This window comes from Notolepis coatsorum, assembly GCF_963971535.1.
Source record: "Notolepis coatsorum genome assembly, chromosome: 5".
Classification (NCBI taxonomy): Eukaryota; Metazoa; Chordata; class Actinopteri; order Aulopiformes; family Paralepididae; genus Notolepis; species Notolepis coatsorum.
The window spans coordinates 87,025,088-87,039,922 of NC_140169.1; the positions used below are offsets into that span (position 1 = coordinate 87,025,088).

The 14,835-nt window shown below is 44.7% G+C and overlaps 1 protein-coding gene across 1 annotated transcript in view; it reads right to left on the reverse strand.

The window, feature by feature from the left end:
• cep85l (centrosomal protein 85L) overlaps positions 1–14,343 on the reverse strand; it is a gene marked incomplete at its 5' end in the record, with an annotated part of 170,800 nt that extends 156,457 nt beyond the window's left edge. The window contains 2 exons of the mRNA XM_084314166.1: positions 11,012–11,182; positions 14,331–14,343. Coding sequence (XP_084170292.1) covers positions 11,012–11,182; positions 14,331–14,343 — 184 coding nt within the window. The remainder of the gene's footprint in view (positions 1–11,011; positions 11,183–14,330) is intronic.
• Positions 14,344–14,835: the final 492 nt, after the last annotated feature.

A 14,835-nucleotide genomic window follows, 5' to 3' on the forward strand; every position in this document is an offset into this window, starting at 1 on the left:
CAAAAAAATTACTTGATGCAATTAGGGCTGACCCCTATTAGTCGACTAATCGGTCGAAAGGAGCCGTAGTCGACTGCCAACCTCTTAGGTCGAATACAATTATTTTTTTTTTATTATAAAAAATATACCGGTATACAGTATATATATATTTTGTATCATTCTTTCCAAAAGAAAAGAGGCCTAGAAGCGTGGCTAACGCTAATGGCACGCATACCAGAGGCTACCTGCCTACGAAAACAGGCACAGAGGCACTGAAAGAGGATTTCACCCGCCTCAGTGATCGGGAAAGCTCAGCAACGCCTATACTACATAAGGAAGCTGAAGCAGGCTGGCCTGCCACCAAATCTCCTTGTCAACTTTTATCATTGGGCGGTTGAGAGTGTGCTGACCTACTGTCTGTGTGGTTCTCCAGCTGCACAAAGGCAGAGCAAGAGGCTCTACAGAGGGTCGTGAAGGCGGCAGGCAGGATCGTCGGGACTCCTCTACCAAACATCACCTCCGTCTTCATCACGCTGCCTCCACCGCTCCAAGTGTATCATCAAGGACCAGTCTCACCCAGCACATCACCTCTTTCAGCTCATTCCCTCAGGGAGGAGATACCGGTCCATACATGCGAAGAGTTCAAGATTTATGAACAGCTTTTTCCCCCAAGCAGTCAGACTGTTAAACGCTCATTGACTGTCCCCTCACGTGCACCATGCACTTACCTGGACTTGATAACCACTATGTTACCGCTCATCATGCACTTTATTATTTAAAATATTCTGTTATATGTACAGTGTTATGTGTTACATCACATGTATGTATATATTGTACTACGGTCTGTGGGAGCTCCCCTGAAATTTCGTTGTATACTTGTGTGCAATGACAATTAAAAGTCTATTCTTAAAAGTCTATTCTTCTAATGAACACACTAGACTAGACAAATATCAAGATGTATCCATCAGTGGACCAATTGCATGCTTTTGCAGAGGACAAGAAGCCTTCAGTCGACTCCTTCAGACATTAAGCACCCCCCCACAGCCCAAATGGAACGATACAAAATATATATTATACCTTTTTTTTTTTTTTTTGTCGACTAATAGTCAACTAACGGCAAATTTTGGCCAATCATAGTCGACTATCCAAATACTTAGTCGGGGACAGCCCTAGATGCGATGTATTTTCTGATATTGTGTTTTTGTAATGGAATTGTCAAGGTGTCATCCATTGGAAATGTGTCTTATTTTTCTCCATTTCCAAGTATCATTTTAATAGTGCTCCAATGCGCAGTTGTTATACTGATGTTCTCAAACAACAACAACAACAACAACAACAACAACAACAACAACAACAACAACAACAACAACAACAACAAATGGGCCCAGATAGATTCACCAGATATTGTGTAGTGGTTTATGTTTATGTTTATTTAGGATGCACTTGACAAAAGCTATTCTTCCTGGGGTCCGGTTAAGATAGATTCACCAGAGATGGTGTAGTATAGTTAAGATAGATTCACCAGAGATAGTGTAGTATGGTTAAGATAGATTCACCAGAGATGGTGTAGTATGGTTAAGATAGATTCACCAGAGATGGTGTAGTATGGTTAAGATAGATTCATCAGAGATAGTGTAGTATGGTTAAGATAGATTCACCAGAGATAGTGTAGTGGTTAAGATAGATTCACCAGAGATAGTGTAGTATGGTTAAGATAGATTCACCAGAGATAGTGTAGTATGGTTAAGATAGATTCACCAGAGATAGTGTAGTGGTTAAGATAGATTCACCAGAGATAGTGTAGTATGGTTAAGATAGATTCACCAGAGATAGTGTAGTATGGTTAAGATAGATTCACCAGAGATAGTGTAGTGGTTAAGATAGATTCACCAGAGATGGTGTAGTGGTTAAGATAGATTCACCAGAGATAGTGTAGTGGTTAAGATAGATTCACCAGAGATGGTGTAGTATGGTTAATATAGATTCATCAGAGATAGTGTAGTGGTTAAGATAGATTCACCAGAGATGGTGTAGTGGTTAAGATAGATTCACCAGAGATAGTGTAGTGGTTAAGATAGATTCACCAGAGATGGTGTAGTATGGTTAAGATAGATTCATCAGAGATAGTGTAGTGGTTAATATAGACTCACCAGAGATAGTGTAGTGGTTGAGATAGATTCACCAGAGATAGTGTAGTGGTTGAGATAGATTCACCAGAGATAGTGTAGTGGTTAATATAGATTCATCAGAGATAGTGTAGTATGGTTAAGATAGATTCATCAGAGATAGTGTAGTATGGTTAAGATAGATTCACCAGAGATAGTGTAGTATGGTTAATATAGATTCACCAGAGATAGTGTAGTGGTTGAGATAGATTCACCAGAGATAGTGTAGTGGTTGAGATAGATTCACATATCTATCTTACACCTTCTCTGAAGTCACAGTCAGTTGCATAAACCAAACCACACGTCTATTAGCCTGCAGCTCGATGAAGACACTGGGGTAGAATTTACAGTAAGGGGTCACCCTGAGTTCAGAACCATATCTACTGCTCTACAGGACATTACAGGCGTATTCTCACTTCAAACAAGTGAAATCCATGATCACAAAAAGGGTTACATCCAACATCCTGTCAGTCAGTCATCAGTTATCAGAATCAGACAGGGACAGGAATGTGGCTCGTCAGTAGCTAACAGGTAGACAGACAGAGACGGAGACACAGACAGACACCAGACAAATTATTCTCAGACCTATATTCTCCATCTCTCCAGCCTGGGGGTAGTTAGTCATGGAACTGGAAGGTCAAAGGTTAAGGTCCTTGAACGAGACACTGAAACCTGATCTGCTCAAAGCAACGCTGCAAATGACTGATCCTGTCTTCAGACTGACATACATATACTGTATATACATACTACTATAATAATAATAATAATAATAATAATAATAATAATAATAATAATAATAATAATAATAATAATAATAATAATAATAATAATAATACTTGCACACACATACTGCATCACAAACACACACAAGCACACACACCATCACAAACACACACACACACAGCGCTGTCTGTCATGGTCGGCAGTAGCCATTAGAAACTGTTGACTGCTGCTGTCACTACGAAGTGGGAGGGTTTCACTCGTTGCAGTGTGAGTGAGTTGAGTGAGTGAGTGAGTGAGTGAGTGAGTGAGTGAGTGAGTGAGTGAGTGAGTGAGTGAGTGAGTGAGTGAGTGAGTGAGTGAGTGAGTGAGTGAGTGAGTGAGTGAGTGAGCATGTGTGCGTGCAGTGCACAGGTGTGTGTGCATCAATAAACATGTGTAAATAGTCCTCCGGCTGCAGATTAAAATGCTAAATTATTCTGCGTGGGGCTCGTTGTTTAAATTACACAGACAAAGAAAGGCCTTGAGAGCGATCACATCTGCATGCATGCGCACCACACACTCACACACACACACACGCACACACTAGCCACGACAACAGTCTGCATGTTGACCTGAATGTACAGGGGGTTTTGTTGTGTGCATGCGATGCCTGGGGCAGACTGGCTCTGAGACACACAGCTGGACCTGGTTAGGGTGGATGGAGCCAGGGATGGAGGGATGGAGGGATGGAGGGGTGGAGGGATGTGAGGTAGTTAAAACAGCAGAGAGGGAGTGACTGAAACACAAACCATGTATTTACTAGAGATCAAGTTTCACTGGCTACATACACATGTTGAGTGGGTTAATCAACTGAAGGGCAGCCCTACAGCATTGATTATGGTGGGAATAGTTAGTGGGGCCCAGGCTGTATGGATAGCCGACCCTACTACCAACAGAGGCCATGGGGTCTCATCACAGAACGTGAATGGATTAAAATTAGTAAATTAAATAAATATCATATCACAATAATGCCTACACGATTCGAGAGCATTTCTATGGCTATTTTGCAGGTTGACGAACAGTGCAAACCAACTGGTAACAATCGGTTATTATTATTATTATCAGTCAGGAGTGTCAGAGCAGAGGGACTATGGTAAAAGTTATGAATGAACAGAAATTGAAAGTGTGGATCGTGTAGGAATCTACTGTATCATGATTTCCCACAACCTTCCTGTCAATGCTATTCAAGTTCACGTTCTCTGGCTTTCAACCGGGCTGGGAGTTGGTTCTGGTGGTAACAAGTTGGAAGAAGAGGTTTAGTGCAGGAATGTATGGGAACGGTTAAGTGACGGTCTGGTGACAATCTACCACCAAACTCAAAGCTATAGCCCTGTGGGAGGAGGGAGGGAGGGAGGGAGGGAGGGAGGGAGGGAGGAGAAAAGAGGGATAGATGTGAGAGAGCTGAGAAGGTATTATAGTAAAGGGCTGAATGAGAAGGAACGATGGAGTGTGTGTGTGTGTGTGAGAGAGAGAGAGAGAGAGAGAGAGAGAGAGAGAGAGAGAGAGAGAGAGAGAGAGAGAGAGAGAGAGAGAGAGAGAGAGAGAGAGAGAGAGAGAGAGAGAGAGAGAGAGAGAGAGAGAGAGAGAGAGAGAGAGAGAGAGAGAGAGAGAGAGAGAGAGCGCAGAAGAGGGGGGTTTGTCTAACTGTTATGTGGCGTCTGGGTGTGTGGGGGTAATAAAAGTGAAAGTGATAGTCTCTAGTTAACTGTAGGGTGTGAGCTCTGCTCTGGTCACACCCAACCTCAAGACCAGGCCTAGTGTACATAGACACACAGAGACCTAGCCTACATAGACACACAGAGACCTAGCCTACATAGACACACAGAGACCTAGCCTACATAGACACACAGAGACCTAGCCTACATAGACACACAGAGACCTAGCTACGCTAAACGAACAATAATCGCTAAACGAACAATAATCACTATGCAACAACCATCAAATGCACACAGCACACACACCCACACGCACACACACACTCACTCAAACAAACAACACACTGCAGCACCCACTCTCCACACTTTAGATCACACAAACACACTTACACTTTATATTTATTGATAAAGGATTTGCACTACAACTCGTACACCTACTGTGAATTGTACCTAAACTGCACCTCGTCCATTTATGCCTTGCACTATATAGTATTGTATATTAGTTCACTGCACAGTATTGTATATTGTATGGTAACTACGTCTACGAACATTGTACATATGTCTAAACTGAACACTGTGACCTCTTTTTTTTTTTCTTCTAATTTTTACTATGTTTTTATTTCATACTTATCTTGTCATGCACAGTCTCTGGAGCGCAACAGTAAGAAGCATTTTGTACAAAAGTATTCTGTACTTCTGTATGACAACTATTAAAGAAACTTGAACTTGAAACTACATAAACACAGAGACCTAGCCTACATAAACACAGAGACCTAGCCTACATAGACACACAGAGACCTAGCCTACATAAACACAGAGACCTAGCCTACATAAACACAGAGACCTAGCCTACATAAACACAGAGACCTAGCCTACATAAACACAGAGACCTAGCCTACATAAACACAGAGACCTAGTCTACATAAACACACAGAGACCTAGTCTACATAGACACACAGAGACCTAGCCTACATAGACACACAGAGACCTAGCCTACATAAACACACAGAGACCTAGCCTACATAAACACACAGAGACCTAGCCTACATAAACACAGAGACCTAGCCTACATAAACACACAGAGACCTAGTCTACATAAACACACAGAGACCTAGCCTACATAAACACACAGAGACCTAGTCTACATAGACACACAGAGACCTAGCCTACATAGACACACAGAGACCTAGTCTACATAAACACACAGAGACCTAGTCTACATAAACACACAGAGACCTAGCCTACATAAACACACAGAGACCTAGTCTACATAAACACACAGAGACCTAGCCTACATAGACACACAGAGACCTAGCCTACATAAACACACAGAGACCTAGCCTACATAAACACACAGAGACCTAGTCTACATAAACACACAGAGACCTAGTCTACATAAACACACAGAGACCTAGCCTACATAAACACAGAGACCTAGCCTACATAAACACACAGAGACCTAGTCTACATAAGACCTAGCCTACATAAACACACAGAGACCTAGTCTACATAAACACACAGAGACCTAGCCTACATAAACACAGAGACCTAGCCTACATAAACACAGAGACCTAGCCTACATAAACACACAGAGACCTAGCCTACATAGACACACAGAGACCTAGCCTACATAAACACACAGAGACCTAGCCTACATAAACACACAGAGACCTAGCCTACATAAACACAGAGACCTAGCCTACATAAACACACAGAGACCTAGCCTACATAGACACACAGAGACCTAGCCTACATAAACACAGAGACCTAGCCTACATAAACACACAGAGACCTAGCCTACATAGACACACAGAGACCTAGCCTACATAAACACACAGAGACCTAGCCTACATAAACACACAGAGACCTAGCCTACATAAACACACAGAGACCTAGCCTACATAAACACACAGAGACCTAGCCTACATAGACACACAGAGACCTAGCCTACATAAACACACAGACACTTCGACAAGCTCTGTCCCCTCTGTCCCCTCTGTCCCCTCGTTGAGAAACCTGCCCGCCGTTCCCCACCCAGTCCATGGCTGACAGATCCAGTGAGAGAACAAAGACAGGTCCTGAGAGCAGCTGAAAGGAAGTATAGAAAGTCACGCCTCACTGCTGACATCGACACATATCACAACCTCTTGTTAACATTCTCCAAAACCATTACTAATGCCAAAGCTTCTTTCTTTCACCATAGGATCGAGGCCTCTGCCAAGAATCTTCGCAAACTGCATGCTACCATGTCCTCCCTCCTCACTCCCCCCCCCACCCCCCCCCTCCCTCATCTTTCTCTGCCGAAGACTTTGCGATCTTCTTTGAGGAAAAAGTGGAGAACATCCGCAGCTCCTTCTCCCAACCCCCACCCATTCCAAATGCTGAATCGAGAACCTCATCCTTCACTCTGTCATCTTTCTCTCCCATTACAGAAGCCGAGACCCTGACACTGGTAACGTCGAACCGTCCGACTACATGCCAGCTGGACCGGCTACCTTCCCCACTCCTCCAGTCCATAGCACCAGACATCCTCCCATTCCTAACTGCAACCATCAACTCCTCACTCAACTCGGGGGTGGTCCCCACCTCCCTAAAACAAGCCAGAGTCACGCCCCTCATAAAAAAACCATCCCTGAACCCTACCGTCATAGGCAACTACCGTCCTGTCTCTCTTCTCTCCTTCCTTTCTAAAACACTTGAACGTGCTGTATCCAACCAACTTACTGCTTATCTCTTACAGAATGACCTCCTAGACCCTAATCAGTCAGGCTTCAGGACTGGTCACTCCACAGAGACAGCCCTCATTGCGGTCACAGAGGCACTTCACTTAGCAAAAGCGAAAGGCCTCTCCTCTGTCCTGATTCTCCTAGATCTATCTGCAGCCTTCGACACAGTCAACCACCAGATCCTCCTCGCGGCCCTCGCAGGAATGGGAGTGGCTGGCTCTGCGCTGACATGGTTGTCATCATACCTCAATGACCGCTCCTACCAAGTGTCATGGAGAGGGACCCTGTCGGCCACCCGCCCCCTGCGGACGGGTGTCCCCCAGGGCTCGGTTTTAGGACCCCTTCTCTTCTCCCTCTACACTAAATCACTGGGTAACATTATCACGTCTCATGGCTTCTCCTACCACTGTTATGCCGACGATACTCAACTCTTCCTCTCCTTCCCTCCCTCAGATATCCACGTCTCTGAGCGGATCTCGGCCTGTCTGTCCGACATCTCCGCCTGGATGACGACCAACCACCTCAAACTGAACCTAAGCAAAACAGAATTGCTCCACCTGCCGGCCAAATCCTCCCCCCTGACCGACCTTTCCATCACAGTCGAGAATGCAGCTGTGACCGCGTCCCCGACCGCCAAGAACCTTGGTGTTGTCCTCGACGACCAGTTGAACTTCTCTGCTCACATCGCAGCGACAACCAGAACCTGCCGATTCCTCCTGAGCAACGTCAGAAGGATACGCCCCTTCCTGACAAAAGAAGCCACCCAACTCCTCGTCCAATCAACAGTCATCTCCCGCCTCGACTACTGCAACGCACTGCTCGCTGGCCTCCCGGCCACTGCCACTAAGCCTCTTCAACTCATTCAGAACGCAGCGGCCCGCCTGATCTCAAACCTACCGAAGTCGGCCCATGTCACCCCACTTCTTAGGGACCTGCACTGGCTCCCCATTGCTGCACGAATCCGCTTCAAGGCCCTCGACCTAGCATACCGTGCGGCAAAGGGAACTGCTCCCGCCTACCTCCGGTCAATGGTCTCTAACTACACACCCTCAAGACCCCTACGCTCTGCATCTTCTGGCCGCCTCAGACCTACTCCTATCCAAGCTCCGGGAGGGTCATCAAAGAGAAGTCGCCTATTCTCAGTCCTTGCCCCACAATGGTGGAATGAACTACCCACCCCAGTTAGGACAGCCGAAACACGTCCAATCTTTCGCCGTCGACTAAAGACGCACTTCTTCAACCATTATCTGAATTAAAAAAAAAAAAAAAAAATCTAACCCTAACTAACCATACTGTCATGCACTTGTCCTAATAAACTAACCTACACTGTAGCACTCAACACTTTGATGAACATTGTTACTCAGCTGATAGAGTTGTGCTCTTCCTGATGGCTTGTCGTACAGAACTTGTAAGTCGCTTTGGATAAAAGCGTCAGCTAAATGACTAAATGTAAATGTAAAAAAATGTACAGAGACCTAGCCTACATAAACACACAGAGACCTAGCCTACATAGACACACAGAGACCTAGCCTACATAAACACACAGAGACCTAGCCTACATAAACACACAGAGACCTAGCCTACATAGACACACAGAGACCTAGCCTACATAGACACACAGAGACCTAGCCTACATAGACACACAGAGACCTAGCCTACATAAACACACAGAGACCTAGCCTACATAAACACACAGAGACCTAGCCTACATAAACACACAGAGACAAAACCAGACCTAGCCTACATAGACAGTCAGACACAAAGATAGTCAGAGACACAGACAGTCAGACACACAGACAGTCAGACATACAGAGAGTCAGTCAGACACACAGACAGTCAGTCAGACACACAGACAGTCAGACACACAGACAGTCAGACAGAGACACAGACAGTCAGACACACAGACAGACACACAGACAGTCAGACACACAGACAGTCAGAGACACAGACAGTCAGACACACAGTCAGTCAGACACACAGACAGACACACAGACAGACACGGTCACGGTTTCCCACATATACTGTATTACACACAAAACGTTTTTATTCAGTTTAAAAACGGATTTTACTTGAATTTGACGACCAAATGAGTTCCAACCAGTGTCTAATTTCTTGTTTAAGGGTTTACTACTTCAAGTAGCAAGCTATCAGCAACCACAGGGTACAACACGGAATGTGTTTCCACTTCTAGATTTGTTATCTTTTACGGTCAACGAGAGCCAACAACATTTAAGTGGCCGTCTTCCTTTTGGAGTCGAGAAAAGGAAACTGTGGATTTATGAAAGAAGGGACTGTAGTCTACAAGTCAGTGGAGAGAGAGAGAGAGAGAGAGAGAGAGAGAGAGAGAGAGAGAGAGAGAGAGAGAGAGAGAGAGAGAGAGAGAGAGAGAGAGAGAGAGAGAGAGAGAGAGAGAGAGAGAGAGAGGACCAGACGGGTCTCCAGACCCAGAACCACAGAAATGGGGTGGACTTGGGAGTAGAGTCTCCCCCCCCCCCCCCCGAAAACATTGGCTTCAGCTTTAATTCCTTCCAACGGTCTGGCCAGTTCCACCGTACATACGCACACTGGGACCAGCAGGAAACATGGCTTTCATGGCACTGTTATCTTTACTGTGGTGGTGGCAGATAAAACCCACATAATGAGCTGCAGTGGATTCCAACTCTCAAACTGCATCACAACTATCATGCATGTATTGCTGTATTACTAGCAATAGGGATGTCCGATATTATCGGCCGATATTGGCATTAAAATGTGATATCGGAAAATATCGGTATCGGTTTTCAAAACAAATTTATTTCTTTTATTGTAAGATTATTTGTAAATTTCTATAACATTTATTTAACCAGGCAAGCAAGTAAGAACAAATTCTGATTTTATTTATTGTCAAAAGTATGCATAATGTTGTGTTAATTCCACAACAAGAGATATGTAATGTTAATTACCTGAAATGATTCCGTTTTTTGGGGGGGGGGAACCCTGCATATATCGGTATCGGAAATTAGGAGTTGGACAATATCGGTATAGGTAAAAAAGCAATATCGAGCATCCCTAACTAGCAACCTTGGTACAAAGTAGGGCTGTGCTCTCCCCCCCCCCCCCCCCCCCCCCCTTTTGGTAACTTGTAGAAGCTGACAGAGAGGCAGCCTTTGGTCGAGAAGAAAGTTAAAACAAAGTCGTTTGTCATATGATGTTCTCAAATCAACGAGTAATCGTGTTTAGTCCAGCCGTTAGTTCTCCAACTATTGACAGCAGTCCATGACGACCACGGTTTGTGGAGCCCGATGGCTACCGGCACGAAGGACTGGCCCGAGGCGTTTGGGGTGTAAACAGTGAACCCACTATGCGTTGATACGGGGTGTCAGGGTGTAGATTGCTCTTAGTTATAACCAAGGTGACAAGGGGTCTGGCTGCTATAGAAACAAAGGGTTGCAGTTGAGAGCTTGCGAGATGTATTGAGGTGATGGAGTGCAAGAGTGCCCGTGTTTGTTGTTCCAACACCATAAAGACATGCATGCTAGGTGCATACTGTATGTTGCGGTTGGATAAATAACCACGACAATGTGCTTGATAAATAAAGATATTCTATTCTATTCTGTGTATGTAATTGTCCACAATCCATTTCACCGGGGCGGGGGCCTCAACATAACGTGTCCTCTGTGGAGTGAACAGAGAAATGGAACGGCGAGTAGAACACAACACAACGGGCGCAGAGCGGTTCTCCTACCTTCCACGCTGTCGGAGCAGGAGGTCCCGATGCCCGTGTCACCGCTGTCGGACGCCGCGCTATGGCGACGCCCACGGTTACCGTTGCCAGGGGCGGAGGGGTTGCTCTGCCAGGCGGAGTCACAGCCGCCCGCCGCCGGCACCCATCCTGGAGAGCTGGTACTGCTGGAGCCTGGGAACACAACAGGAACCAGAGAGAGGAGGAGGAGGGGGGGGGAAACATTTAGCAGCGACACCCCAGTTTATTCAGTTTATAAAACAAACATCGTAAGGAAACCGTAGGGGAAAAAAGGCCAAAGGCCCCTGGAGGAAATCCCACACAATTACTTGTTTCTACAGCCTGTGTTTGTCAGCCAGCTAGGTGTTGTCCTGAACCCTCCCACACAGCCTCTGTTGGGAGGAGCACGTTCCATTAATCACACACCCGGGACGGGAGGCATTTGTTTTTCTATTCATCTATTTTTTTTGTATTTTTTCTGGCTGTTGTATAGTCTGTTTCTGGGCCATTTCAGGTGGATGTATAACTGTGAATTAGAGCAGTCGTGTGGTTTCTGAGGAATCCACTAACTAACCTGTAGGTCAGTTTACATAATATGGGTAGAGAGAGGCACTGATCTAGCTGGCTGAGGGGGTAGAGAGAGGCACTGATCTAGCTGGCTGAGGGGGTAGAGAGAGGCACTGATCTAGCTGGCTGAGAGGGTAGAGAGAGGCACTGATCTAGCTGGCTGAGCTGGGTAGAGAGAGGCACTGATCTAGCTGGCTGAGCTGGGTAGAGAGAGGCACTGATCTAGCTGGCTGAGAGGGTAGAGAGAGGCACTGATCTAGCTGGCTGAGAGGGTAGAGAGAGGCACTGATCTAGCTGGCTGAGCTGGGTTGGGGTCGTCGGTCCTCAGGGGTCCTGCAGCCTGTTGCACCAGCTGTGTGTGAGTTCAAACTTAGCCTAGTTATATTATACCATAAATTCTTACTCCGGGAGGTGCTACAGATCCCTGACCACCAAAACATCCCGCTTTAAAAACGGTTTATTCCCCACTGAGTCTGACATACGAATATTGAACTCCCTGTAGCAACCCCCCCCCTACCTCTGCTGGTATGGACATAAACTGTGATATTGTGGTCTTTGTAACTATGTATTTAAATGTAGTATGTATGTAAGTGATGTTATATGTTCTATGTTGGAACAATGCAATCAGGGGGCGAAATTAAAGTCCGCCGCCCGCCAGGGGCGCTCCGTTTTTACCTTTGGCGCTTGCCACTGGGGGGTCTGCCCGCCGTGTGGCGTGTAGACGTGTAGTTCATAACGATACTCTTATTTTGAAAATCTGTGCGGGTCTCATTTCCGCCCCAAGGGCAGCTAGAGTCATAATATCGATGGCTCCGGCAGTTAGCAGCATTCGGTTCGTATGATATTCTTATTTTAAGAAAACCGTGGCAACGAGTCATATCCGCCCAGCCGGGCCAGCCCTGCAGCGGGATAATATTGGCTTCTGCTCATATCAACACAGAGGCAGTCTGCTCTCGTCTAGATCGGACCTCCATGAGCTACCGTTACTGTTTAAACAATGACCCAGTCAACTATTCACTTTTAGTTTAATACATGACGAGGCATTGTCTAACGGTATCTAGCTGGCTAGCTACTGATATCAACAAATGCTCCAGCAATAGTCGACTCGAGTGCATAATACCTCCGTTCCCTCGTTAGCTAGCTCACGTTAGCTAGCTCACGTTAGCTAGCTCACGTTAGCTAGCTCACGTTAGCTCTATATGTCCCAGTAAACTAAATTGTCTTAACGTTACCTAGCGGGCTAGCAGTAGCTACAGATAGCTCCTGATATCAATGTCTTATAACATTGATTCAATGCGTATTGTAGCTGAGGGCTTTAATTAATGTGATTTGACCAAAGAATCCTAACATTATACCAATAGGGTCCAGCTGCAGCGCCGGAGAATCCTTGCATGCTGAATGTAGAGTATTAGTATAGGGTCCCGCTGCAGCACAGGAGAATCCTTTTTGGAGCTGGAGGCTACTAGAGTACACACAGACAGTGGAGCTGTTTGCAGATAGCGAGCATTTTGACTTATTGCGTGGTGGCGATGTCTCGCAGATAATACAACTACAAGTATGATTATAGAATATATATTTTATTTAAAAAAAAAATTATATAAAATATATATATATATATATATTTTTTAATCAAAAAAATGTGGCAGGTAAGAAATATGCTTGGCGGGTAGATTCTTCCCATCTACCCGCCACTGGCCGGTGAGTCAAAAAGTTAATTTCGCTCCCTGAATGCAATGTAATGCACTGAAAACTAATTTCACCAGCCTGGCTGGGTGGTCATTAAAGAATCGAATTAATCTAATTACGCATTACTGACATGAAAGCGGTTTGCACGACGGAGTTACAACACAACTCTTAAGTGACAGTAAAACAGCGTTTCTTCTTCCACACAGCACACATTTTTCATTAATTACATGCCATTTAGCAACACAGTCATCCAGTAGAGCCCTGATTTATTTATATGATATTTCAACATCGATCTAGCTTCCTACAATGTGCTACGATGCCAAGTGGCTCATGCCAGTCTGTGTCTGATCGTTGATTGGCCACTTGTCTTAGTTATGACTTGTAATAATATAATTGAAGGTCAAGGTCAACTTGAACTTTGAAAAACCATAACTTCTACCACGTAAGTACGATTGATACAAACCGGTATATAGACATCCATCTAGCCTCCCTTTACAAATCTACCTCAAGGACCCAAAAAGTCTGCTGTATTTGATTTTCCACCATTTAGAATTGTATGAAGAAATGTATGTTGACATCTCCTCCTTTATTTTTCTCTTTCCCTGTGCTTCTTATGTCCTGTTATGTCCTTAATTTTATTGTTTATCGTCTGTTCATCACTATGTTTACATTATTTATTATTGTATGTCTTGTCGTATGCTGGGGAAAATATAAAATAAAAACATTTATTTGTATTAGATTATAAATCTACTCTTGTATGCGAAAGGTGCCTAAGTCTAGACTGAACTCAAGACTGTCCCATTAAGCCGTCCGTAACTGGTCCCCTGGGTCCAGGCTCAAAGCCATCCTCCCTTCCTCCTCCTCAGCAGGCGTTAGGCTAATGGATGTCGTCAGCGGCTCTTTGACCACCGGCTCCAAGAGGATCTTCTTTGTTTCATCATGACCAGAGTCAGCACATCTAGTTAAGAAGACAGAGTGAGTCACACAGGAACAGCTGGTTCGCTCAGCTTAGCGCTGTGCAGGCAGATGGTACCGTTGGTAGTAAAGACTCTTAGTGTTATTAATATACCAGAGCCATTCATCCTGTAAGGAACCTGGAGATATTACTACTAGACACACGCAACATGCTGCTAACTGCATGAGGCTGAGACCGTACAGTAGTAGTGTAAAGTTACTCCTACGTTAAATACAACTACGTACGCTACCTCAACTCTGCCTCTCTTTGTTAACTACAACAAGCAATGCTGTTTGTTATTTAAGATGGGGTCGGACTCGGCACTGACAGATTTGTGTTCATTGTTCTGCTTTTATAAAGCCTCAAATGACGGCAAGACAATATTTCATGAAAGCAAAGTGTTTAGTTTGTCTAAGGTTTAAAAAGGTTTAAACTTTACAGCACTGACAAAGTTGAACAAAGTGCTGTACAAGTCCCACAACATAAAAAATAAATAAATAAATAAAATCATTTAAAAACATTTTTTTTAAGCTTCGAATTAAAAATCGAATCTCGGCCCCGAAGCTTCGAATTCCAAAAAGAAATTCGAAGGTCAGCCCTAGAAATTAGTTTGCCATCT